The following is a 25,991-nucleotide window of genomic DNA, read 5'->3' as shown; positions in this document are numbered from 1 at the left end:
ACACAGCGGCGGGGCCAGAGGGGTACACAGCCCCAGAGCGCCCTCGTCCCCTGGCGTCACCTCCTGGTCACGCAGCTGTGGAACGAGTGCAGGGTTAGACTATTAGATCAGACTCACTGTTTCTACGTGTAATAACACGCTGCCATAACTTTAAGATGAGTCGTTATCTCCTAGAGATACATACTGGGTGAAATATTTACATGTAATGGAGTGACGTCTAGAATTTACTTTGAAATGAAGATGGGTGAGCACGGGGAGGGGAAGGGGCTGGGAAGAAAGAGAGGCCCTAAGTTCACAACGGCGCAAGTCAGACGAGGCCACACCGGAATCCGTGACCTTGTGCGTTCCACCTTCATGTCTGTTACAGAATTCTGTAAACGCAAGGTTTATAAGAAAAATCAATACATCTGTAAAGAGCACCAGGACCCCCGATGTTCTGTCCCTAACTTCACAGGCCCTCACGACTCATCTCCCACAGACAGGATGCAAATCCCTGTGCCTCCTGCCTCTGGGACCGCCTGCTACGGAAGGGTCCCCGCGCCCCTGGGGGCCGGCGGGGGGGGGTCAGGCAGCAGGGACCGTCCTACCTTTGTTTCCTTCGGGCGCCTGCTTCCTCCTCTCTTCCTGCACCATTGACTCCTCCAGGTCCTTAGGGTTCGGGTCTAAAAGCTCCCACTCTTCATTGGTATAAAACACACTCTTGCGACTCTCACTGTGTCCTCTCCCAGGACGGAAAGACGACATTGAATTTCTGTCAGGAAACAGGAAGCGTGTTGTTGAAAGAATTGTACAACAAGATGTAACTTCACGTAGACAACTGTGAAAACGAACAGAGGAAATGGAGGGAGGGGCAGTCCCCACGTGGAGTCAGCAGCACGCGGCTCAGCTTAAGAGCTGCCAGCCCATGACCCAGCAGTTCCCAAGTTCCCAGACGTGGGCAGGAAGACGGAGGGGAGTGCCCATGGCAGCACCGTTCATTCCGGCAACAACGTGATGGTGGGAGCCTGACAGCTGCCAGAACAGACGCAGTAAATACACCGCCGCGGAACGGGAGTGCGTCCACCCTGCAAACGCTCGCTTGTGCCCGTGGCCACCACTCAAGGTGCCAAGATCCACCAGAGACGGAGACACGTTCCCGTCCTGGCACAGAGTACCCCAGAGGAAGCAACACGTGGCACAGGGCAAGTGTGTTTTAAAAGCTGAGCGAAAAAAGAAAGAAAATCGAACAATGATGTGTACACGTGACATGTTTTAAAATTAAAAAAACAACAACTTTCTAACGTTTACTTGCTTTTGAGAGACAGAAAGAGACAGAGCAGGAGCAGGGGAGGGGCAGAGAGAGGGGGAGGCACAGAATCCGAAGCAGGCTCCAGGCTCAGCCGTCAGCACAGAGCCCGAGGTCGGGCTCGAACTCACGAACCGTGAGATCATGACCTGAGTCGAAGTCAGACGCTTAACCCACTGAGCCCCCCAAGCGCCCCTAAAGTGACGTATTTTAAATCTTCAAGGTCATAGTGGTAACAGACGCTGCACGTGCGTGTGTGGTTAAGACTTGTAAGTGACCAGTCGCCCGCGGGAAGGTCAAGGCGAGGAGGCATGTGCGGGGCCGAAGATGCGCAGTGTGGTGGCAGCTTAAACCGCTGGATCGACACAGAGCTGAGCGACCCCACAACTCACCCCAGGCCCAGGTGCTCACCTTCAGGAACAAGACCGTGTCTGCACACAGGACCGGACCTTATTCATAGCAGCCACAAGCGGGGTACAAGCCCCAAGCGCATCCGTGGTGAGGGGGTCACCCAGCGGACACGTCCACACGGTCTACATGCTGTTCAGCGATAAAAGGAACGAAATATGAAACTCTCCCCAGTGCGCAAGAGTCCCAGAGAGACCGTGCTCAGTGAAGGATGAGGACAAAAGAATACACACAGTGTGACTTCGTCCATGTGACTCACCAGAGACGACGACGGAGCACGGACCAGGGACTGCAGGGACCAGGGTTTGGGAGAGGTCGGCGCAAGGGGCCCAGGGGGCTGGCGGGGGGGGGGGGGGGGGGCGACGGAAATGCTCCAAGCCTCCATCACGGAGGGGTTTACACAACCACGTACGGTTCCTGAAACCCACCAGCCTGTACACCTAACACAAGTGAGTTTATTGTAGGTAGATTCCACCCGATACGGTGGTTAAATTACAGAGGAGGGAGAAACGTGTCGTGTGGCTGAAGGCACTGGGGCGGGAGCGGTGGCCGCACGTCTGTGGGGAGCAGAGGGCACCCTCACGTACAATAGTCATGTCTCAATGCTCTAGGTGTTTCTAAAGCATGACGGTCTTTCCCTGATATGAACCGTATCAAAGTGCTTTAAAAATACGAACGCAGAGAAACTACTTAATGCGCTTCGGTTTCTGCCGCTGCATCCCCTCCCCCCCCGCCCCAGCTCCACCAAGCGGCCCCAGGAGCCGGGCACGGACACCTGCTCACAGGCTGTGTCTACTCGGGACCACGGGCAGCGTCTTCCCTGTGCTGTGTATCCCGGTGGCGGTGACCGCGGTGCCTGCACGGGTGCCCACCATCGCCCCAGCAAGACCTCACACAAGGGTGGCCGTGTTTGCAGAAAAAGCCATTGCAGAGCAGCCGCTCAGAAAGAGAAACAGAAACAGAAAGAGAAAGAAAATCTGCTCATTTCTTGGACACGACTGGCTCGTTACTTGGCCGAGTGCGGGCCCTGCCGGACCCACGACACAGCGGTTTCAGTGGCCCCGCCGTGGCTGCCGCGGACATGCCGCGCATGGGCACCAGCACCCCCAACGGGAGGAGTGAGGAGCGCTGAGCCCCGGTTCTCACGGGGAGAGCGCGGGAAGCAGGCGCAGGGCGGGAGGAGGTGGTCTGGGGAAAGAACAGCTATTTACACAACCTGGACCTTGCACACACACCCCACAGGGTTTCCCCATCTCGACCCTCGGTGAGGCTGCTCGCACAAAGCCGGGTTCTCCCTCGCGGGGACGCGCGCCTACCCAGCCCCAGGTAAGGAAGCAATGGGATCAGGCTCAAAGCGGAAGCTCAGGCCAAAACAGCAAAGAGCCCACGTGAGGTTCAGAGGTTCTGTGACTGCGACACGAGGCCTGGCTTGCACACACTACCCGGCTCGCAGCTGTCTACACAGGGCCTCCTGGCGGAGGTTCGAGGCCCCTCCCCAGGCAGCCCTTGCTCTTTGAAGACCCCACTCTCGACTGACAAACCTTTGAGACGGCCTTCCATGTCCCCCAGGCACTCTGCCAGGTACCCGCGCTTTTGTTCAATAAATGAACCGGCACGGACAGTGAGAGGCCACCAGGAAGGCCAAACGGCACCTTGAGACCTGCCACGTTCAGCCTGAACTTTCTGTAAACAGCAGCAACCTCCAGAATCAACAAGAAAAGCTTTGTTTCCAAATTTACATATTTCAGACTGACTTCTCCACATACATTTACAATCCAACAGAGAAATAATTTTTTTTTTTGAGAGAGAGACAGAGCGTGAGTGGGGGAGGGACTGAGAGGGAGGGAGACACATAATCCGAAGCAGGCTCCAGGCTCCGAGCTGTCAGCACACAGCTTGACATGGGGCTTGAACCCATGAACTGTGAGATCATGACCTGAGTCGAAGTCGGATGCTTAACACTGACCTACCCGGGTGCCCTGGGAAATAGTTTATCCAACACTCATTCGAGCTAGGATTCCAGATGTGATGGGACCACGGGGAAGCACCCTGCCAGCTCGGGTCTGGGCTCCACCAGCTCCACCAGCGGCAGGAAGGCTCCCCGCCCTGGACACAGGCCGCCTCGGGGTCACCAACGGAGGGGACCCGACAGCTGCCCCCCCCCCCCCCCCCAGTGACAGTGACACAGCCCATCCTCTGGTACCGATCAATTCTCAGACAGACTGTCCCAAGAACACGGACACACACAAGGGTATCCGGAGATGCCATCTGAAAGGAAAAAGGCAGAAGTGACCAGAAGGGGCCTGTGGATGCGACTAGGGACCTCAAGATGGGGCGCATCAGTGTCCACACGGGAGGGAGGAGGAGGGGGCCCAGCACGGAGGATGGCGGGTGACGTGCCACAGGCCCGGGGTGGCCGCAGCCACCAGGAGCTGGAAGAGGCCACGGACGGACTCCCTCGGGGGCTCAGGGAGGAGCCAGCCTCGGACGCCCTGAAGGTGGCCTTGGGACACGGATCTTGGACCCCTGGGTCCTGTTATGGCGATCCGCTTGCCCGCCCACCACACTTCTCATGCCAAACCTCAGCAGGCACTCAAGTGTGGGCCGCCACGTCCACAGGCAGAAAGCAGTTACTGCCGACGGGATGACGTGGCAAAGCGGTGTCGTCAGGAAGGCGTGCCGCAGAGGGCCCGGCCACCTGACGTGGATCAAGGCGCACACCCCCGTCACACACGCGCCATGGCACCTAGCACAATGTGCGCTGCCTTGAGAGCCCCATCAAGGGAGAAATGCTCCTATCGCGGAAGCCCAGGCAGGCGGAGCCGCTCCAGATCCCCACGGCCCAGCGCACAGAACCTGCACCCACCCCTGCGCCACCCACGCCCAGCGCCTGAGCCCCAGGCACGTGGACCCGGGGACTCAGGAAGCCCTGCCCTCACCACCTTCCCCCCTGCACGTGCCTCCTTGCACTTCAACACCTAAGTCAACCCCCACCGTCCTACAGGGCCTCCCCACAACCCCTAAGCGTAGCCAGGGGTGCGGTGACCGCCGGCACAGCCCTCCCCTGCGCCCCACCCGCCCCCAGCCTCCCCTGACGGCACGGTGCTTGATGGCAAGACGCAGAGGGCACGGGAGGGCACGAAGGTGACTGGGACAGACGCCGGGCTGCACGGCTGGGGCGGTCCTTCGGAGACCGCTTCTCAAAGGGGGCGGCAACCCCAGCAAGCCCCAAACTCTGAGGATCGTGAGGAGCACGTTGCCAACGCACCAGAAGAAAAGATACTACTTAGCTTTACTGCCTACCGCTGACGTTCTCCGGAGTTGGTCCGGGTTTTGCGCGCTCACAAAGGGCACGCATCCACGCAGAAGCGTGGCTCCCGGGCAGAAAGGCGGACACCGCTCACACCCGCTCACACCCAGCACAGCAGGTGCAGGGGCAAAGCGCTCCGGCCACGACGGCCGTGGAGGAGCCCGGGGGTGGGGGTCCCCAGGAGAGAGAAGGCTCCCAGCAGGGGGACAGCCTGAGGAGGGGCCCGGGGGCAAGACCCAGCAGGCGGAGAACTGACAGAAGCCAGGCAGGCCGGCAGTGGAGGCGAGGAGCCCAGCGGACAGGGAAGGCCCTGCGCCCGAGGCAAGGAGAAGGAAGGGAGGAAGGAGGGATTTGGGATCACAGGGACTGGGGTCCCCGCACCAGGAGGGTCCAGGACCAGCACACGATGCAGACAGGGTCCTCTTCCCACCCCCCAGCGCCAAATACAACAGGAGACACGGGCCACTCACGGCCTGGGAGGCCCTGGACGAGGCTCTGGCGTCCTCTGAGCCTGTCCCACGGCCAGCGGCTGGCCGAGTGCACTTTCCAGCTGGGCCTGACGGGCTGGAGCCTCTCGTGGCCGCCGTGGTTTCTGGGGAGCGGCATCACTCGGCCACAGCCCTGGTGATGCGTGGCCTCAAAAGTGAAGTTTGGGGACAGTCGAGGTCGAGACAGCTGCGAGATGATGTGTGGAACACGCCCTCATGCTCCCCGGGGGCTGCCAGCCCCTCGGACCCCGCAACCACCGCACCCCATGGGGGCCAGAGGCCAGCTACCCCTTCTTTGTGCCGTCCTAATGTCAGTGCGGGGATGCCTGGGGGGCTCAGTTGGTTGAGCCTCCCACTCTTTATTATAAAAATTTTGTTTAAATGCTGATTTTTGAGAGAGAGCACGAGCAGGGGAGAGTGAGAGAGAGGGAGACACAAAATCTGAAGCAGGCTCCAGGCTCTGAGCTGTCCGACACGGGGCTTGAACTCACAAACTGTGAGACCATGACCTGAGCAGAGGTCGGATGCTTAAGTGACTGAGCCACCCAGGCCCCGCCAGCACCCAACTCTTGACTTCAGCTCAGGTCATGATACGGTTCGTTAAGTTCAAGTCCTGCGTTGTCGGGCTCTGTACTGGCAGCATGGAGCCTGCCTGGGATATTCTCTTTCTCTTTCTCTTTCTCATTCTCGTTCTCATTCTCATTCTCATTCTCTCTCTCTCTCTCCCCCCCCACCCCCACCCTGCACCAACTTGTACTCACCAACTTGTATCTGTCAAAATAAATACACTCAAAAAAATTATTAAATAAAATAACCGTGTGACTATACTCCTTGTGCTCTTTCTTTTTTGAGGTCTGAGGCGTTTATGTAAAAGTCTGTATTATTCATTCCTGTGTGCATTCATTGTACGTTATTACATCTAAACATTCATCAAAACCAGAAAAGTTTGTTAAGAACTTTCAGATGCTGCCCTGGGGCTTTGGCACCTTGTCTCCCGACGTGGACAGAGCTGTGCCTATGAGGAAGACCGCGTCCTAACTCCACATCACAGCCAGGTCAGCCACCTCCCCAAATCACCAAGCCTCTGGGTGCCGGAGTCGGGCACTCTGGCATGGCCCTAGGCCCCAAGACTGCACGGTCTCCCCAGATCACCAGCTGGGCACGCAGGTGACCACTTCCACCAGGCCTGAGGTCAGGAGAGAAGCTAGAGCAAAGGAGCAGGGCAGGGCCCGGCACGAGACCCGTCAGACACGGGCGGGACCGCACGCCAGCGTGGTCCCTACGGCCACCGTCCCCCTGATGCGGCCCGACAGACACCGTGGAGAGCACAGCAGGACCGGGTGACTTCACCACCGCTGAACATTCACACCCATGCAGTGGGAGGGCATGCATACAAACACACACACACACACACACACACACACACACACACACACACACACACACCCCAATTTACTAATGGAGAATACAGAGCTCAGAGAGGTTAGGTGACTGGCTCAACACCACACAGCTAATGTGTAACCAGGCTGACTGTACAGAGCGCCAATGAAGGGAGAGCTCTCAACACCTGACAGCTGATCTTGCGTCCAGGCCACAAGGCACTGCTCACGGTCGTCACACAACCTGTGACACCGCGGTGGCCCACGCACACCACCTGCACAAACCCGTCTCCCTCACACCCTGCACAAGCTCCGGAGCACATATTTACCACATGCCCAGGCCTACACTCTCCCCGTCCCGCCCACAACCCACCCCCAGCACCGAGCCCCCGCTCCCACGCAGAACAGCCCCCAGCCCTGAGCCCCCGATGCCACACGCCCAGCCCCCAACCCTGAGCCCCAAACCCCCGCTCCCACGCGGACCAGCCCCCAGCCCTGAGCCCCCGCTCCCACGTGGACCAGCCCCCAGCCCTGAGCCCCGAGCCCCTGCTCCCATGCGGACCAGCCCCAGCCCTGAGCCCCAAGCCCCTGCTCCCATGCAGACCAGCCCCCAGCCCCCAGCCCTGAGCCCCCGCTCCCACACAGATCAGCCCCAGCCCTGAGCCCCGAGCCCCCGCTCCCACGAGGACCAGCCCCAGCCCTGAGCCCCGAGCCCCCGCTCCCACGAGGACCAGCCCCAGCCCTGAGCCCCGAGCCCCCGCTCCCACACAGACCAGCCCCAGCCCTGAGCCCCAAGCCCCCGCTCCCATGCAGACCAGTCCCCAGCCCCCAGCCCTGAGCCCCCGCTCCCACGCGGACCAGCCCCAGCCCTGAGCCCCGAGCCCCTGCTCCCACGCGGACCAGCCCCAGCCCTGAGCCCCAAGCCCTGCTCCCACGCAGACCAGCCCCAGCCCTGAGCCCCGAGCCCCCGCTCCCACGTGGACCAGCCCCAGCCCTGAGCCCCCACTCCCACACGGACCAGCCCCCAGCCCTGAGCCCTGAGCCCCAACTCCCACGCGGACCAGCCCCCAGCCCTGAGCCCCCACTCCCACGCGGACCAGCCCCCAGCCCTGAGCCCCGACTCCCACGCGGACCGGCCTGGACTTCAGAGCACACCCAGCTCTCTTACTGAAGGTGATCTGAACGGTTGGGGGTAATGAAAAGGTTGGTAAAAGCAGGAACCACCGGAAAGTAACTTCATGCCAACGCATGCACCTGTCCAGGTATGGGCACCTGCGTGGCGTTCTGGGGTCAGCCAGCCAAGGCCTCTTCCCGAGTCTGGGCCCCAGCCTGGACTCTCCCGATGAGCCGCACCCACACGACATCATCAAGCTCGTCCAGGTCTGGTGATTCTTTCTGAGCGTGGGACGTGGACTTACAGCCTCAAACAACCTACAATCTGCAGATTTTCCACCATTTTCTCCCCCTGCACATGTTGCCCGTGTCCTGGGGGCAATATTTTAGTGACTCACTTTTATCAAATCTCCCCCAAGCGTTCAGCTTCTTTTTCATACAAAAAAAATTCCCAAGGTGCCCGAGTGGCTCAGTTGGTTGAGCGTCTGACTTCGGCTCAGGTCATGATCTCAGGGCTCAGGGGTTCAAGCCCCGCGTCGGGCTCTGTGCTGACAGCTCGGAGCCTGCAGCCTGCTTCGGATTCTGTGCCTCCCCCTCTCTCTGCCCCTCCCCCACTTGGGCTGTGTGTGTGTCTCAGAAATAAATGATAAAAAAAAAAAATTCCCTTTCATACATACAGGCTTATTCAGTATTTCCCTGATACAGACAAGGACACAGGCAGTGACCGGCAAGGAGCAAACCCAGGCAAGTCCTGGAAGCCAGCGGTGGCCTCACGCACTCCTGTGACTGAAAACGCCGTTCACTGGAAGCCGGTGGAAGGGACGCTGTGTGGGGTCTGCCCTGGAAACCCTGACTACATTCTGAATAAAACGCCGTTTTGAATTCATACACGTACATGCAATCGTTGAGGCTTTAGCTTCCAATACAGGAACAGGATTTCTGTGGTCGTTAAAGTCGCTCCGTGCCCCTAAAGCGTTTCACGTGAACCTTCACGAAGCACGCCGTAAGTGCCACAACCCCCTACGGTTTCTACAGGAGGGGCCGCTGCGGACGGCGGCTCTGTCACAGCTGTGCCCCCACTCCGGCTCCGGCTCCCCGCGTCTAGGACTCAGCGGGGGTGGCTCTGTCACACGGCCTCCCGGTGCCGGGCCCTCAGGATGTGATCACCACCCCCGCTTCACAAATGAGAAACAGAGGCCCCGAGGTCGCAGAGCTGGGACTGCCACGTGGACAAGGCCGCCCTGTGTAGGTACAGGCGGCGGACGGTGACCCCAAACGATGATGAGCCGAGTGTCGTGACCACGAGGAGGGACAAGAGCACTTTCCCCAGGCCCAGCCGCCCTCAGGCAAGGACACGGGAGCACCGGGGGGTTACGGGCCGCCGCCCCTGGTTCCGCTGCTAAGTGAGGGCAGACGAGAATGGTCAGGCATGAAAATCCGGCAAAACCAACGGTTTCCCAAATTACGCCCTTATGCTGAACAGTGGGACCTACCGAGGGACCCCGGGCATCCTGCCGTACGCTGGCCTGACCTTGGACAGGCCGCCTTCCTGCTCCAAGCCTCAACTGTTTTGCCTGTAACAGAGAGACGGTCTCTTGGTGGCCCTACCACCTCTCCAGGAGCACCTGCCGGGGGCCGGCAGACAAGCTGGTGCCTCGGAGGGGGCACCGTGCGCGAAGGTCCCAGTGGACCGAGGTGCCGTGGCTGCATTCCATGGCTCAGGGAGTCAGCAGGCGGGGACACGGGGGCCTAGGGAGCCGACCGCATGCAGACCAACAAGGCTCCTGTGGCCGGGGAGCGGGAGCATCAGGGGAAGAGGGGGAGGAGGAGAGCAGGGGTGAGAGCCTCCTGCAGGCCGGGTGCGTGGCCACACCCCCTTCACTGTCCACGTGAACCTTGTGTCAGCAACTGACAACACACTGAGAAGGGGTTTCTTTTTATACTGAACCCAACCAGAAAGGTAAAAAGGGGCCACCGGGTGAAACATGTCCCCCCACGTACGTGGTGCCTGTGACAGCTCTCCCCACACACACCTCAAAGCCCAGGGGGAGCAGCTGGCCAACAGCACGCGGTCCCGGGGGGCCCCACAGCAGCCTCACCCTCCACAAGGTGCCCAGGCCCCAGGGGTCCATGGCCACCACCAAGGTCGAGTTGATGAGTAGAAACACTGCCCCTTGGATCCTCAAGGGACAGGGGATGTGGGGCCACTGCTGTCCCCAAGACAGGAGAGTATGGGAGCCCCAGTGTCCTGGAGCAGGTGGGGCGGGACCCTGAACAGAACCAGGGGTCCCTGGAGGCTCTTGCAGCCCCCTCCGAGGGCACCAACCCCAGGGACCCCCCAAAGGGCTGTGACTTAACCTCCAAGAGCTCAACCAGGGTCCCACAGAGAATATGGGAGAACTGCCCTCGGCTTCTCGCAGGGAGATGGGAAGGAACGTTCTGAATACTCCAGAACGCCCTGCTCCTAACAAGGCCTGCCCTTGGGGTCAACTGGTCAGCCAGAGCCCAGCCGGCTAGGCTGGGCTGGTATCAGAAGGGACCCCCACCCAGCTCTGGCCCCTCTCGCCATCCTGTCCACCTACGGGGGAGGGAAGGACAGAGAGACGCAAGTGGGTCCACGGTACAGGGGCCCGCGCTCGCCTGTCACAGGACTAAGACCCTTCCTCCCTCCCCGCATCACTACGTCACAAGGGGCCTCTGACGCAGCTCCTGTCACCCCGTATGGCACACCAGCCATCAAGAACAGTGACGGGGCCAATCAGAAGGCCAAACAGCCTGATGTGAAGAGAGTGAGCAGAACCAGACAAGGCAGGGATGCTGGACACTTGACCGAAATTTAAAAGAACTCAGGGCTCTGACGGGCAGAGAGCATGGCACACAGTGCCAGGTGGGCAACATGAGCAGAGAGCTGGAGGCCCCAAGGAAGAACCAAAAAGAAATGACAGAGATTTAAAAAAAAAAAACAAAACACCACGAGAGAAATGAAAAGGCTCCCAAAGGGCCTGTTCGTAGGACGGACACGGCTGAGGAGACAGCCTGGGAGCTGGAGGGCGCATCCGCAGACTGGGGTCGACGGGAGAACGGACCATCTGCGGAGCGAGGGCAAGTGCGCCAGGGGACGACAGAGAAACAGGAGCAGGATGTCCCCAGATTAGAGTCAGACACCAAACCACAGAGAACACCTAGCAAAATAAACTCCAAGAAACCGTAACTTGGCAGGACGTTCCCAAATTACAGCAAACTGAAGGTGAAGGAAAAATCCAGAGAGAAGCCCGAGGAAAACACCTGACCCACATCGCTGCCTCCTCAGAAACCACACAAGCAAGACGTGAGTGGAGGGAAATGTTTGAGGTCTGGAGAGAAAACCACCGAGCTCGAACTCTCCTCTGCAAAATCAGCCTCACAACGAAGGAGAAACGGACTCTCTCAGATGAACAGAAATGGCGGGAACTTGTTGCCAGGGGGCTTGCCTCGCAAAAGAAAGTTAAGTTCTTTAGGCAGAAAAAAACGATATAGGTCAGAAACTCAGACCCCGGGGGCGCCTGGGTGGCTCAGTCGGTTGAGTGTCCGACTTCGGCTCAGGTCATGATCTCACGGTCCGTGAGTTCGAGCCCCGCGTCGGGCTCTGTGCTGGCCTCTCAGAGCCTGGAGCCTGTTTCAGATTCTGTGTCTCCCTCCCTCTGACCCTCCCCCATTCGTGCTCTGTCTCTCTCTGTCTCAAAAATAAATAAAAAAACATTTTTTAAAAAAATTTAAAAAAAAAGAAACTCAGACCCGGAAGACGGGGCAGGGGAAGTCAAACACAGAACTTTATTTTTCGTATTCTGATTGATCCACCAGAGAACAGCTCGTTCAAGATACTAACACCAGTGACGTGTTCGCTGATGTGTGCGTGTTGTGTGCACGTGCTCTGTGTGCCCCACACGATGACAGTGGCGACACAGGGACGGACGCGGGAAGTGAGAAGGCTTCGCTGTCTAAGGCACGCACCCACCTGTGGAGCAGCACAGCATGACTTTAAAGTGAACCTGGATTAGCGGGAAAGGTGTGTTGCAAACTCCAGAACAGACACTTAAAAAAAAAAAAGTAAGGCTGATATGTCAAGAGAGAAAATGGAAAGCTATAAGATGCTCGACGAAAACCACAAGAGGAAGGGGAGCCCGGCTGGCTGTTGGTGAAGCACACAACTCTCGATCTCGAGGTTGTGACTTCAAGCCCCACGTTGCGTGTTGAGATCACTTAAAAAAATAAAATAAAAAAACCCCACAAAATGCAGAAAAAGAGTGGAAGACAAAAACAGGACCTAACTGCATGTTGTCTTCAGGAGCCCGCTTCAAATATAAGCACTTACAGATTAAAAGTAAATGGAGGGGTGCCTGGGCGGCTCAGCCTGTTGAGCGTCCGACTTCATTTGGCTCAGGTCATGATCTCATAGTTCGTGAATTTGCACCCTGTGTCGGGCTCTGTGCTGACATCTCGGAGCCTGGAGCCTGTTTTGGATTCTGTGTCTCCCTCTCTCTCTGCCCCTCCCCCGCTCATACGCTGTCTCTCTCTCAAAAAGAAGCATTTTTAAAAAAAAGGTAAATGGAGAAAAACACACTGTGCTAACGCTAATCAAAAGAAAGCAGAAGCAGTTGTATGATTTTCAGACAGAGCCAACTTCAAAAGAAGGGAAGTCGTGAGGGATAAAGAAGGCATTTCATAATGAGAAGAGGTCAAGTCTCCAAGAAGACAACAGTTCTTAACACACATACCCGATCAGCAGTGTCGATAAAACCACAGGAAAAATAGAAGAACAAACTACTGTAGTCTGAGACTTTGATACCCTGGGTCAGAAATGAAAGGAGCCAGGGGCACGTGGGGGGCTCAGTTGGTTGAGCATCTGACTTTGGCTCAGGTCATGATCTCACTGTTTGTGGGTTCGAGCCCCGCGTCGGGCCCTGTGCCGACAGCTCGGAGCCTGGAGCCTGCTTCTGATTCTGTGTCTCCCTCTCTCTCTGCCCCTCCCCCACTCGTACTCTCTGTCTCTCAAAAAATGAATAAACATTAAAATAATTAATTTTTAAAACTCTGAAAGAATAATAAAAACCTCCTGAAATTAATAAGTGATTACAGCAAGGTTACAGGATATAAGACTAATATACAAAAATCAACTGTTTTCCCGAATACCAACAATGACCAAGTGGCATTTGAAATTAAAAACACATTACCATTTACACTGGCACCCAAGAAAATGAAATACTTAGATATAAATCTAAAAACGTATAGAGCATCTGTGAGGAAAACTATAAAACGGGTTAATGAAATCAAAGAAGAACAAAATTATGGACATACTCCATGTTCGTGGGCAGGAAGACTCAGTATTGTCCAGAGGTCAGTTCTTCCAAAATCGATCTATAGACGCAGTGAAACCCCAACCAAAATCCCAGCCAGTTATTCTGTGGCTATCAACAAACTGATTCTCAAGTTTAAATGAAGAGGCAAAAGACTCAAATTCTTCACGATACTGAAGAAGACCAAAGCCGGAGGACTAATACTACCCGACTTGGAGACTCAGTACAGTGTAGAGCTGCAGCCGTCAAAACTGTGTGACACCAAGAGTAAGAACAGACACAGACGTGGATGGAACAGAGTGAAGAGCTCAGAAATAACCCCCCATGAATACAACCCATCAATCTTTGACAGAGCAGCCAAGGGGGTACAAAGGAGCCAAGACAGTCTCTCCAACAAATGGTGCCGGAACAGCTGGCCGTCCACGTGCAAATTAACGAATTTAGATGCGGACCTTACGCCCTTCGCAAAAATCCACTCAAAATGGGCCAGAGACCAAAATGTAAAATGCAAAACTAGAAAACTCCCGGAAGATCACGGAAGAGAAAACCCCGCTGACCTTAGGTGTGGTGATGCCTTTTTAGATACAACACCAAAGACACAACTCGTGAAAGAAATAACGTTTCACTGGACTTCATTAAAATTAAAACCATCTGCTCTGTGAAACACACAGTCAAGAAATTAGAAGACAAGCCACAGACCGGGAGAAAACGTTTGCACGAGACACATCTGACAAAGGACTGTTATGCAAAACACACAAAGAACTCTTAAAACTCAACGATAAGAAAACGGACAATCCATTACAAGTGGGCCAAACACCTTAACAGATGCCCCACCGCGGAAGATATACGACGCCACGTAAGCGTACAGAGCGATGTTCCACGTCACAGGTCACCAGGGAAACGCAAACGAAAACATGAGGGAGCCACCACCACGCATCTGGAACAATGGCCAAAATCTGGAACCACGACAACACCAGACGCTGACGGAGACGTGCAGCGACGGGAACCCCCATTCTCCGCTGGCGGGAACATGGGGCGGCCCCTTGGGAAGACAGTCGGCAGTTTCTGACAAAAGCGCACACACTCTTACACACAATCCGGCAATCACGCTCCGTGGCGTTTACCCAAAGGAGCTGAAAAGTCACGTCCACACAAAAACCTGCACGCGGATGTCTACGGCAGCTTTGTTCATAATCGCCAAAACTTGGGAGCAACGAAGATGTCCTTCAGCAGGTGAGTGGATTAATAAACCGTCTCCACCTAGACAACGGAATATGACTCAGCACTAAAAACAAATGAGCCATCAGGCTCAAAAGACACGGAGGAAACTTAAATGCGTATTACTCAGTGCAAGAAGCCAATCTGAAAAGGCCAACCCTCTATGATTCCAACAAAATCGACATTCCGGACAAAGCAAGAGCACAGAGAAATTTTAGGCCAGAGAAAATACTCTGTATAATGCTCTGCTGGATGTGTGTCATTATACGTGTGTCCAGACACACAGAACCCACACCACCAAGAGTGACCCTAACGTAAGCCGTGGACTCTGGGTCATTACAATTAACGCAGGCTCATCCTTGGTAAAAGATGTTCCTCTCTGGTGATAATGGGGGTGGGGGTACACACGTGTGGGGAAAGGGATGTATAAAGATCTCTAGCTTCCTCTCAAGTTTACCGTCGCCCTAAAGCCTCCCTTAAAAAATTAAGTATTAAAAAAAAAAGGGCGCCTGGGTGGCCGGGTTGAGTGTCTGACCAGCTCAGGTCACGATCTGGTGGTTTGTTAGTTCAAGCGCCAGTTCATCCAAGTTTTGGATCCTCTGTCTCCCTCTCTCTGCCCTCCCCGGTTTGTGCTCTCTCTCAAAAATAAATAAAATACCTAAAAACGAAAATTTTAAATAAAAATTAAAAAAAAAAGACAACGCAGTTAAAAGCGGACAAAGGATCTGAGCAGAGGTCTTTCCGAAGATTCCCAAGTGGCCCACAGGCACATGAAGCTTCCTGATATCGTCAGTCACCAGGGAAATGCACGTCACAACCACGAGCCCGTACTTCACCACCAACGACGGCGAGAACCACAAGGAGGGTAACGGGCTCCGGTGAGGATGTGGGGACCACGCCGCAGGTCCTCACATAAACCCAGAGTCCCCAGACGACCCGGCAGTTCCTCTCCGGGTACGTACCCAACAGGGACAACCACACGTCCCCCGTGGACCCGGTGCCCCGGCAGCACCGCTCACAGCAACCACAAAGAGAAACGGCCCACATGTGCGTCACCAGAAGAGCAGACACACAGAACGTGGTCTCTCCGAACAACGGAGCGTTTTCCACAATAAAGAGAAACGAAGTGCTAACAGCTGCCAGAACACAGACGGACCGGAAAACGTCTGCTCGGTGGAAGGAGCCAGGCAGGCACCAAGTCTCCCACGCGGGAGGCCATTTACATGAAACGTCCAGGGCAGGCAAACCCACAGCCACAAAAAGCGAATTAGTGGACACAGGGCCGCGGGGAAATGGGAAGAGGTTGCGAGCGGCTTTCTTTTCGGGGTGACGGAACTGCCCCGTAACTGACCACGGTGACGGCTGTCCAACCGTGCGGATGCACTAAAAACCACTGCGCTGTACATTTTAAATGGGTGAGTTGGACGGTCCAGGAGTCGTATCTCAACAAAGCATTTCTTTTTTTTTTTTTTTTTTTTTTTAATTTTTTTTTTTTTTTTTTCAACGTATTTTATTTATCTTTGGGACAGAGAGAGACAGAGCATGAACGGGGGAGGGGCAGAGAGAGAGGGAGACACAGAATCGGAAACAGGCTCCAGGCTCCGAGCCATCAGCCCAGAGCCTGACGCGGGGCTCGAACTCACGGACCGCGAGATCGTGACCTGGCTGAAGTCGGACGCTTAACCGACTGCGCCACCCAGGCGCCCCTCAACAAAGCATTTCTTAAAAACACAAACACACACGAGCCCACCTCCCCTCCCCTCTCCCTCACTCGAGCCCGCACCCTGGGGCAACCCTGGGGGCCTGGGGAGGGGGCTGGCTCCCCGGGAAGACTGTTGGACGGGCAGCCTGGGGGCCTGGAGACCCCAGACAAGGACTCTTCCCGAGCCGGTCTGTTTCTGCAGAACTCGACCACCTGACCTCACAGAGTCAAGCGAATTAAAACACACCACAGGTGTGAAAACATTTGGCACGGTATGAGCCACATGACAGGCGCTTTCTACAAGCTAGAAAAATAACCAAGTACCTGAAAGGATCTTGACAAAGACCCTCGTAAATGTAAGGCAGCTTTGCAATTTCATATATAAAATTATAACACGTCATCAGAAATAACCCACGTTCAGTTTCATACGTTGCTTTCCAAAGACTCACTTGAGCTCAGTGCCCCACTGTTTGAAAGAGAAATTACTGGAATTGGGGTGCCCTGCGGCTGGCTGGTGAGCTGCTTGCTCCAGCTCTCCGGGGGCGGTTTCCACAGCGAGGACATTTCTGGCTTTTTCTGCAGAGGCATCTGGGTGCGGGTAAATTACATCTGAAAGACAGGCAAACAAACGTCAGTTCCTCAGAGCTCCCACGTGGGACACGGCACGCTACAGGGTACTCGTAACGTCACCTGCACGACAGGGTGCAGCTTGTGCAGCCGCGGTCGCCTAGAGTACTTCCGTGTTTGTCACAGAAAGGCTGTGACATGCCTCAAGGCACCACGTGCCCAGGACAGGAGAGCCAGGGTCCCCTCCGTGGTCCTGCAGATCAGCAAGCTGGCACAGAGCCGTGGCCCAGCGCGCTCACCGCAGTGATAAGGAACAACCCCCGGGACGGGCCAGTAGGGTGAAAAAGCAAAGTACAGATCAGCTTACACTACCAGTCTCTCCCCGAGAAAACAGGGGAACAGGAGTATCCCGCACACGTTTGCTAATATCTGCAATCGTGACCCTGAGACAACAGGTGTGCACCTCCCAGGGGAGCGGCTCACTAAAGTCACAGAAGCACTGATGCTAAATCATGACCAGATTTCAGAATAGCTTTAAAATGGAAGCTTCTGAAGTACTAAAGGTTGAAACAGTACGATGTCTGGGATTTGCTTTAAAATAACTATATTTGGTTATTTAAGAAATAATAACATTTGCTTCAAATAACACAAAGCGGGCAGGGCTGTCCATGAGCCAGCACAGGTCCAGGAAATATTAATTGTGGGAATTACCCAGTAAACACGGGGATGATATTATATAGTATTCTCTCTTTGTGTAAAAATTCCAATAAAAACTTATTTTTTTGAAGAATCTTCTTTTAAACATATATTTACTTTTGAGAAAGAAAGAGAGAGAATCCCAAGCAGGCTCCCCACTGCCAGTGCAGAGCCCTACATGGGGCTCGAACTCACAAACCGTGATATCGTGACCTGAGCCAAGGTCAAGAGTCAGACGCTTAAACGACTGAGCCACCGAGGTGCCCCAATAAAAACTTATTCTAAAGATCTGACAAAAATGTACCCGACTACAAATGCTCTGTACTCTCCCACACGGCACCCTTCTTCCTGAGAACAGGGCATCGGGGCATGTTTGCAAACAGAAGCGAGCCGGATACAGTTGGCTCTATGCTGCCCTTTCCTGAAGCGCCTGCACACTGCCATTATCAACCGCTCTTCTCCGTGAAAGCAAACTCAGAACGGCCTGCTGAACATGGACGTTGAGGAAAAGGCTGCTTCTGGTCAGAGGAGTGCAGGACCGGAGAGGCTCGGGCCGGGTGTCTGTGGAGCGCGCTGAGCACGCGAGCAGGGAACGCGGGGCCGCAGGCCCTGGGCTCTTGCTGTGCAGACGGCTCACTGACTGACCTCGGCAGCCTGAGAAGGGCTCCGAGTGTGACAAAGAAGGATGGTTGTGTGCCCTTCCAGGGAACGTGGCTCCGGCCCCGAGGGTCAGCACGCAGCTCGAGCAGGGTTCTGAGCAGGCAAAGCAGGAGGGGTGTCGGGAGACAGAAAACACGTGGGCTGGCAACGGCTTACGAGACTCCAGGAAGGCAGCCAGAAGTTGCCAGTGACCACGGATTCCCACCTCTTGGTTCCAAATTACTGCCACATGGCGAATGCCACGTGCTCAGGGTACCTCAGACAAGACCAAGCACCTGCCCCCCACGGGAACCCGTCTCGCAAAGAGACACAGAATAACAAGACATCAAGCAGGATGCACTGAGCCCCTGGCCTCCAGGGCCCTACGGTCCCCAAAGACGCATTCCTGAAGGATCTCATCCTAGGCTCCAACCGCCGCCTTCCTCTTCACTCTTTATAGGCTGAAGTCCCCCTAAGATTTCACCTGGAAAGAGTTCCAGTAAACAAACAAGTTCAAGTACTATTAATCGGGCCCAGTCCCCTGTACCTGCCTCATCTATTAAGACACTGAGCCCAGAGCCAGGGCCGGAGAGAAGTAGCCTGTGCCCTGGAAGACGGACACAGCAGGTGCAGCGACCACGGCTGTGAGAAGGCACCTCTGCTCCTCCAGAGCGGGGGACGCGGAAGCCTGGGCTCCCCTGATGGGGGGGGCTTCCACACACGCTCGGGGAGGGCACCACAGGCCGGGCCAGGGGGTGAACACAGCACGCTGCACCCATGTCCATGACGAGCTGGCTGCCTCTCCTTCCTGTGCAGGCTGGGGGAGCGAGGAGAGCAGCCCCTGGGGGCGCAGAGCACCCCTGGCCCACACTGGAAACCTTCCCGAGGAGCTCTGGGCCCCGGGGCCCGGGCGGAGCAAAGGGCCGGGGGCCGGAGAGAGCACTGGAAGAACAGACCGACGCTGCAAGTCATTACCGACGTGAAAAAGAAGCAATTTCCCAGTTTTGGCTATTCTTGTCAGTTTGCCTTGTTTTCAACGTTTAGAAGGCAGTAGGAGATTTACTTAATTCAGAGCGAGCGGCTGGCTTTGCGTCCACACGAGTCCTCACATCAGCATTCAGGAACCGCCTCGAGGACACAAACTAGGTCACAGCAGCATTTCCTTGAAGTCCTGAATGGCAGTGAGCAGACCCACCAGCTTGTGCGGGATCCTGCGGCTTCGCTCGGGAGGGACGGTCGGCACGTTCAGACATCTTCTGTTCCTTTCGGACACTTCCACGCGCCTTCGTGGTGGCCCCGGCTTCCCGGACCTGGAGCCCTGGGCCCACGGGCCACTCGGATGTGTCCTGACAGCGGCCGCCCTCCTCTCCCACTCCTGGCCTGCTGCCCCGTCCATGAAAGCGGGCGAAGCGATGGGAAAAGGCCATTCCCACAGGTGACGGAGAAGACACTGCAGGAGAGACATCTCTGTGGGAGCGGGCCAGCGGGGTCTTGACAGGAGAAGCTTCTTCCCGCGCCATCGAGCAAGTCTTCCAGACTGTGCGGCGGCGGTCGGAAGCCACAGAAAGACCTGAGAGCAGAGCGTCCACCCAGGCACCGACGAGGAGGCGCTCTCAGGGCCCCCGGGGGAGCTGGTCCACACGTCTGGCCTGGCTGCTCCCACGGCGGACAGAAGTCTCGTGAACAGTAGAGAAGACGGGCCCAGTAACCACTGGGGACCAGATGAACGACAAGTGAATGACTGGCCGACGAAGAGCTGGCCCGGGAGGGCCTGGGGGCTCACGCGCCTGCCCTCTGACCTGCGTGTCCTGCCACCTCCCTCTGAGAGACCCGAGTCGCGGGGGAGGCCCCACACCCGGCTGATGGCTCCTCTGTCTGGTCTGCACCACCTCCCCTCTCCTGCGAGACGCTCAGACCCCACCCTCCCCAACACCCCCCAGCTCACCTCCCCCCCATCACCCCTCCAGCTCACCTCCCCCCCATTCCCAACACTCACCTCCCACCCTCCACAGTAACACCTCCCAGCTCACCTCCCCCACCCTCCCCAACACCCCCCCGACTCACCTCCCCCTCCTTCCCAACACTCACCTCCCACCCTCCACAGAAACACCCCCCAGCTCACCTCTCCCCACCCTCCCCAACAACATCCACCCCCCACAATAACACCCCCCAGCTCATCTCCCCCTCCTTCCCAACACTCACCTCCCACCCTCCACAGAAACACCCCCCAGCTCACCTCCCCCACCCTCCCCAACACCCACCTCCCACCCCCCACAGTAACGCCCCCAGCTCACCTCCCCCCACCCTCCCCAACACCCTCCCAGCTTACCTCCCCCCCTCCCCAACACCCACCTCCCACCCCCCACAGTAACAACCCCCAGCTCACCTCCCCAGCTCAACTCCCCCGCCAACACTCCCCCAGCTCACCTCCCCCCTTCCCACCAACACCCACCCCCACAATAACACCCCCCAGCTCACCTCCCCCACCCTCCCCAACACCCACCTCCCACCCCCCACAGTAACACCCCCCAGCTCACCTCCCCCCACCCTCCCCAACACCCTCCCAGCTTACCTCCCCCCTCCCCAATACCCACCTCCCACCCCCCACAGTAACACCCCCCCCAGCTCACCTCCCCCCTTCCCACCAACACCCACCCCCCACAATAACACCCCCCAGCTCACCTCACCCACCCTCCCCAACACCCACCTCCCACCCCCCACAGTAACACCCCCCAGCTCACCTCCCCCCACCCTCCCCAAAAACACCCACCCCAGCCCACCTGCACCCCATCTGCCCGCAGCCCCAAGGAGGCTCCTCCCAGGTACACCTGGAATCCGACCTCCGGCACGCACATCCCTTTCCCGATGTGATTTGAGGAATCCCCTTTAGAGCAGAAGTCGCAGAAAGCATCCCGTTCACAGACGCGTCAACCCTCAGTCCTGAGGGCTTCCCCCGCAGGAACAGGCTGCCTCTCAGACACGGCGTGGAGTACCGCGACTTGTGGCACCCTGCGGACGGGATCAGGGAATCACCGCTGCTGGGGTCACCTCGCGGGGCGGACAGCTTAAGTGAGCACGTGGACCTGGCGTGGCTCCGCAGGGCCGGGGGCGCATCGGCCCGGGCCCGTGGCACAGGCTGTGGGGCTCCTCCGAGCCGCTGACGGCCGCCCCGCCCCAGGAGCCCCCTCCGAGAGGGAAACGCGTGGTCCCGTCCGTTCTGCCATTTCCGCCAGGTACGCCCCCGTCCGCAGACAGGCACCGGGCCGCACACGGTTTGGCATCCCTGCTCGTCTGCCGATCGGTTTACGCGGGAAAGAAGCGAGAACGAGCCGGGAGCGCCGCTCGCCACGAGCTCTCGGCTGTTCGTGGGGCCTCCTGCGGGTCCAGCCCGCCTCACGCCCCACGGCCGGGAAGGTCTCCGCAAAGCATTCCTTCGTGCCGAAACTAGGTCTCGGTCGCGCGAGCACAGAGGCGCGCAGAGCCGAGCCTGAGGCACGGCGCGCTTCCGGAGGCCAGGCCCCGGGGCGGAGGCAGGAGAGGAGACGGAGGCAGCCGGGCCGTCCCCCCGCCCCGCAGCCGGGCTCACCTGAAGCTGCAGACCCCAGGCACGAGAACAGACTCTCACCCGGAAGACGGGAGCCCCAGGAAACAAGCCTCGGCGATCGCGGGACGGTGCGCACCACCTCTCCGAGCTCACCGCGGCCTTCCCTTCCTTACCGACGCCCGTTCTGATCGGGCCACGTGCTCAGCTCCAACACCCGCTTCCCCACCTCGCTTCCGGCCAGGGGAGGCCACGTGGCAGCGTCCCAGCTCCTGAGGCTCGGTTGGAGGGCTCCCTCCTGACACGGGGGCGCCACCCCCGCCCCCCGCCCCCGAGCAGGAAAGCGGATGCAGTAAGGACGGCGAATGCCGGGCGGCGGTGCCGGGAAGCAGCCCACCGCGAGGCAAACACGTCCCTGTTGGCGAGGTTTCCTGTCGACCGCAGCTGGACGCGATCTGCACCCCAGGCAGCCTGCCATCTGACCCGCGTAACACAGCTGCAAGGGGGCCTCCCCTCCCCCACGCTCTCCCCGCCGCCCACCTCTTTCCACCTGCTCTGCCACAGCCCTCACCGTGACCGCCGTGGTTTCCGGGCCGATCCCAGCCCCCCATCCGGCCTACAGGTCCCTTCCTCACTCGGCACGTCTGACCCACGGCTCACCGTGCTCTTGCTTATCGAGCCACCGCAGGTCTGGCCCCTGGCCGTCCGTCCAGCTTTCTCGGGGGGGGGGGGGGGGGGACACCCTTGCCCCCACTTGGCCTCGGAACCCGGCACCCGAAACGGCCGCGCCTTCCGCTTCCTGAGGCCAGCCCTGTGCCTCTGAACCGGCCTGGCCTCACCGGGCCACAGACTCCTCAGAAACACAGGCCGTGGCTCCACGGTCCCTAAACGGCAGGTTTGCGGCACTGCCCAGAGCACAGGCTGCCGCAGGAGACGGCACCACACTCTCCGTCCCCCAGACGAGCAGACCGAGGCTCCGAAGGATAGACGCACCCAGGGCCCCAGAGCAAGGTTGGCCAACTTCCTGAAGGCCCAGGTGGCAGTACCATCGGCTCATGGGCCGCGTGGTCTTGGCTGCTGATTGACTCTCATACACGAGCGCCAAAGGTGATGTGCAGATGAGCCGCGGCTCCAGGAAGACACCTCGCGGCAGGAGACTGGACTCGGGCCGTAAACCCTGGAGGCGCAACACGAGCCCGGGCTCCGGGGCTTCTCCCACCCGACGTAGCGGCCTCCCGAGATGCACCACTGCTTGCCACGGGAGGTGTCCACGCCCGTGACGCCGCCCCCAGCAGCTCGGGTCCGGGTGGCGCTGGACACCTGGGAGCGCCCCGGACGGCGGGTGACGAGGCAGAGCGGGACAGCGTCATTCCTCGTGCAGATCAGGGTCACAGACAACGGTGGCTGCAGCGGCATCACAGGGCGCCCTGCCCACGCCCGCCATCCCGCCCTCACGCACTTCATCCTCTGACCAAGCCCTCTCTCTGATGATAAAAAGGCTACAACACAGCCTCTTCTTGGCTTCCCACACGACAAGAGTCTCACAACCGCCCTGCGGTCCAGAGTCCCGTTGTCTTTCCTTAGGTGCCACAATCCAGGTGTGCAGTGAGAGTCACGTCTACACACGGAACTGCCCTGGGGATGCAGCCCCGAGTGCCAAACCCACAGGGAGAGGCGCTCATCGCGCCGCCCCCACACCCCGCTCGGCCCCCTCTGGCTCCTCACAGACAGCCGCGTGGGGCCTCGCTGGACTCCTCCCCCGCCCCAGGTCATCCTCAGGCCCCGGCCTAGACTCCGCTTCCGTGGAGGGGACCCGCTGTGGGTTCCGTCCCATGCACCCCTCCTACCCACACCTCCTGTCCCACGCTTCCCCGACTTTATCTTCACACAGCGTGACCGAAACGTCTCGAGAGGAGGGACCAGGCCCACCCTGCGTGCCCACCTTGCTGAACAAACAAGCAAACGTCAGAGGCCCCGCTCAGCCCCAAACCAAATAAAGAGAACCAGCCGTGGGCTTCAGATGCTTCCTCGGCTCCCCGGCCACGGACGTGGCTCCAAGAAAGGAAGGATTTATGTTACAGACCTACTCCTTCCGGTCTGGCGCCCCGGGTCTGTCAGACCCACTGCGTCCTCAGGACAAAGAACCAGGCGGTGCCTAGCTGGCTCGGTCAGCGGGGCCTGTGACTCTTGATCTCGGGTTGTGAGTTCAAGCTCCGTGTTAGGTGCACAGATTATAATAAACTTGAACAAAAAAACGGGGGCACAAGGCACCCGCAGGCACCAGTCCGCCCGCTTCCCTGCAGTGTTTCCAATGCTCACGTGGCATCCAGGCCGAGCTACGGAGCCTCTTCTCGTCAAAAGTCCTAGAACGGCGGCTCCCAACACCCCAGCCGACACAGAACTGGGCACCAGACGCAGGGACGTCCCTTCGGTGTCGGTGTCCGTGTCCGTGAGAAGCACGCACCGGACAGGCGTGGCCGACGTTCAGCTCCGTGCCTCACTGACCGGAGCCGAGCTGCAGAAGACACTGTGGTCGGGGAACACGTGGCAGGCAGGACATCGGGTTTGCAGGGGGAAGACTCGGAGGAGTCCCAGCACCCGTGTCCGAAACGAGGGCCGCGCGGATGCCGGGACCGGCTGCGGCTGGCGGGGACCCAGCAGGCCCACGGGCGTCATGAAGCACCGGCCACACGTCTCCGTAGGCGTGAGAAGCGGCCCTCGCTGGCCAGGCTCCGGCATCGGCGTCTCTGATCGTCAAGACACGCGGGCGCAACGGCCTCGGCGGCCTGCTTCTTCCCGGCGGCCGTCCACGCCGCGGGGAGACAGGAGCCACGAACACGGCCCGCCCACGGTCTCTGCGGGGATGGTCCGCGAGTAACGGCCACCTGCTGTGTTCCGTGAGGGCCTCCACACCACCAGGCCCGAGAAGACCCTGTAGCCGTAAGTCTGATATTTGAACATAAAGCCACGTGACCTCCACACTTCGAATCGCCCAGAGTCGTGGAGATGCCACAGACCCAGAATACGGAATCGCATCTAACGGGTCACTCTCCCTCAGGGACGCGACGGCGTCACGGGCCAAGCACGTCGAGAACCAAGCACACACAAACACGGGTGACCTCGGGCCACGAGCGCGTCAGCGGGGCAGACACGGGGTCTGGCCCTGCAGTCAGGACGGGGGTCACGGCCCGCAGACCCCCATCGCCAATCCGCTCAGGGTGCTGGGCACGGACCTCGCTGAGCCCCGAGGTCGTTATCGGGTGGAACAGGATTCTGCGCGAGGAAGCACGCAGGTGCCAGGAGTGCCATCGGAGGGGTCATCGCCGTTACTTTCGTTCCGGGCTTCTACGCCGTCCTGCCCTGCCCGGTCACGCGGCCACGCCCAAGGAAGTGCCACCGGCCCCCCGCCTCTGACTTACCTGAGTTGTCTCTGGCTACCAGACCCTGCGAGAAGTCCCCCGGGGCCGGGGAGGGCCCTGCTGTCCCACGTGGCGGCGTCCAGGCCGTTGCAGTACTCCCACCTCTTCTGCTGGAGCTCCTGCAGCCAGTAGGCCATGAGCTGGCGGTTAGGAGCCTACGGGAGGAAGGAGAGAGCGAGTCGAGGCCAACGACGGGACCGAGGGCCGGGACAAACCCCGTCCTGCGGGGACAGACACGCACCCTGCCCCTCGAGGGGAGCGTCAGGAAGAAGAGCCCAAGGACATCTCCCCGCCAGGGTGAGCGGCTTTGCTCACCCGGCCAGTAAACAGCACGAACGTCAGGAATGCGGCCCTGATGAGAATCTTCCCACATCCCAAGATGACACGACAGCCTCCACGGGAGCCTGGAGGACGGCATGGTCTCGCCGCCCTCTCGCGCTGCACACACACACGTCCTGTCTCGAGAACTCATGCCTCGCGCACGTGTGGCCGCGTCCTGGCCGCGTCACACCAAACGACAGCAGTTGCAGCTGTTGGCACCTGGAGAGCATACAGATACCTCCGCAGACCGAAAACCGGGCGGCACGTCCAACGGCTAAAACTTTCAACACCGAGGACAGCAAGCGCCAGAAAGGGCACAGGGCAACCGAACCCGTCACAAGCCTCTCTCCCAGCCCCTGCAGACACGGCGAAAGAGGTGCTTGCGCGGGAATGCTCCGATTTAAAGGGAAACGTCTGACGGGGGAACGGTCAGTAACCTCGTGAGTATCTCTCGCTAAATTCCTGGGCAAAACCAAATGTTAGAGTCACGTGTTTTCAACGTCTGACTTACTACTCGTGTTACAAAAGCCTGGTGGGGAAGGCACGCAAAACCACCTCGAGGCAATGACTGA

The 25,991-nt window shown here is 58.4% G+C and overlaps 1 protein-coding gene across 1 annotated transcript in view; it reads right to left on the bottom strand.

Moving 5' to 3' along the window:
* Nucleotides 1-25,991, bottom strand: part of TBC1D2B (TBC1 domain family member 2B) — a 66,262-nt gene that overhangs the window by 26,129 nt on the left and 14,142 nt on the right. Inside the window, 4 exon segments of the mRNA XM_053888593.1 lie at nucleotides 588-751; nucleotides 16,686-16,845; nucleotides 25,099-25,150; nucleotides 25,152-25,253. Of these exon segments, the coding sequence (XP_053744568.1) occupies nucleotides 588-751; nucleotides 16,686-16,845; nucleotides 25,099-25,150; nucleotides 25,152-25,253 (478 nt within the window).

This window comes from Panthera pardus, unplaced genomic scaffold, assembly GCF_024362965.1.
Source record: "Panthera pardus isolate Hobbes unplaced genomic scaffold, ASM2436296v1 HiC_scaffold_23, whole genome shotgun sequence".
Lineage (NCBI taxonomy): Eukaryota > Metazoa > Chordata > Mammalia > Carnivora > Felidae > Panthera > Panthera pardus.
Note: the sequence above shows the minus strand (reverse complement) of the source record. Positions and strands in the feature narration are given on the sequence as shown.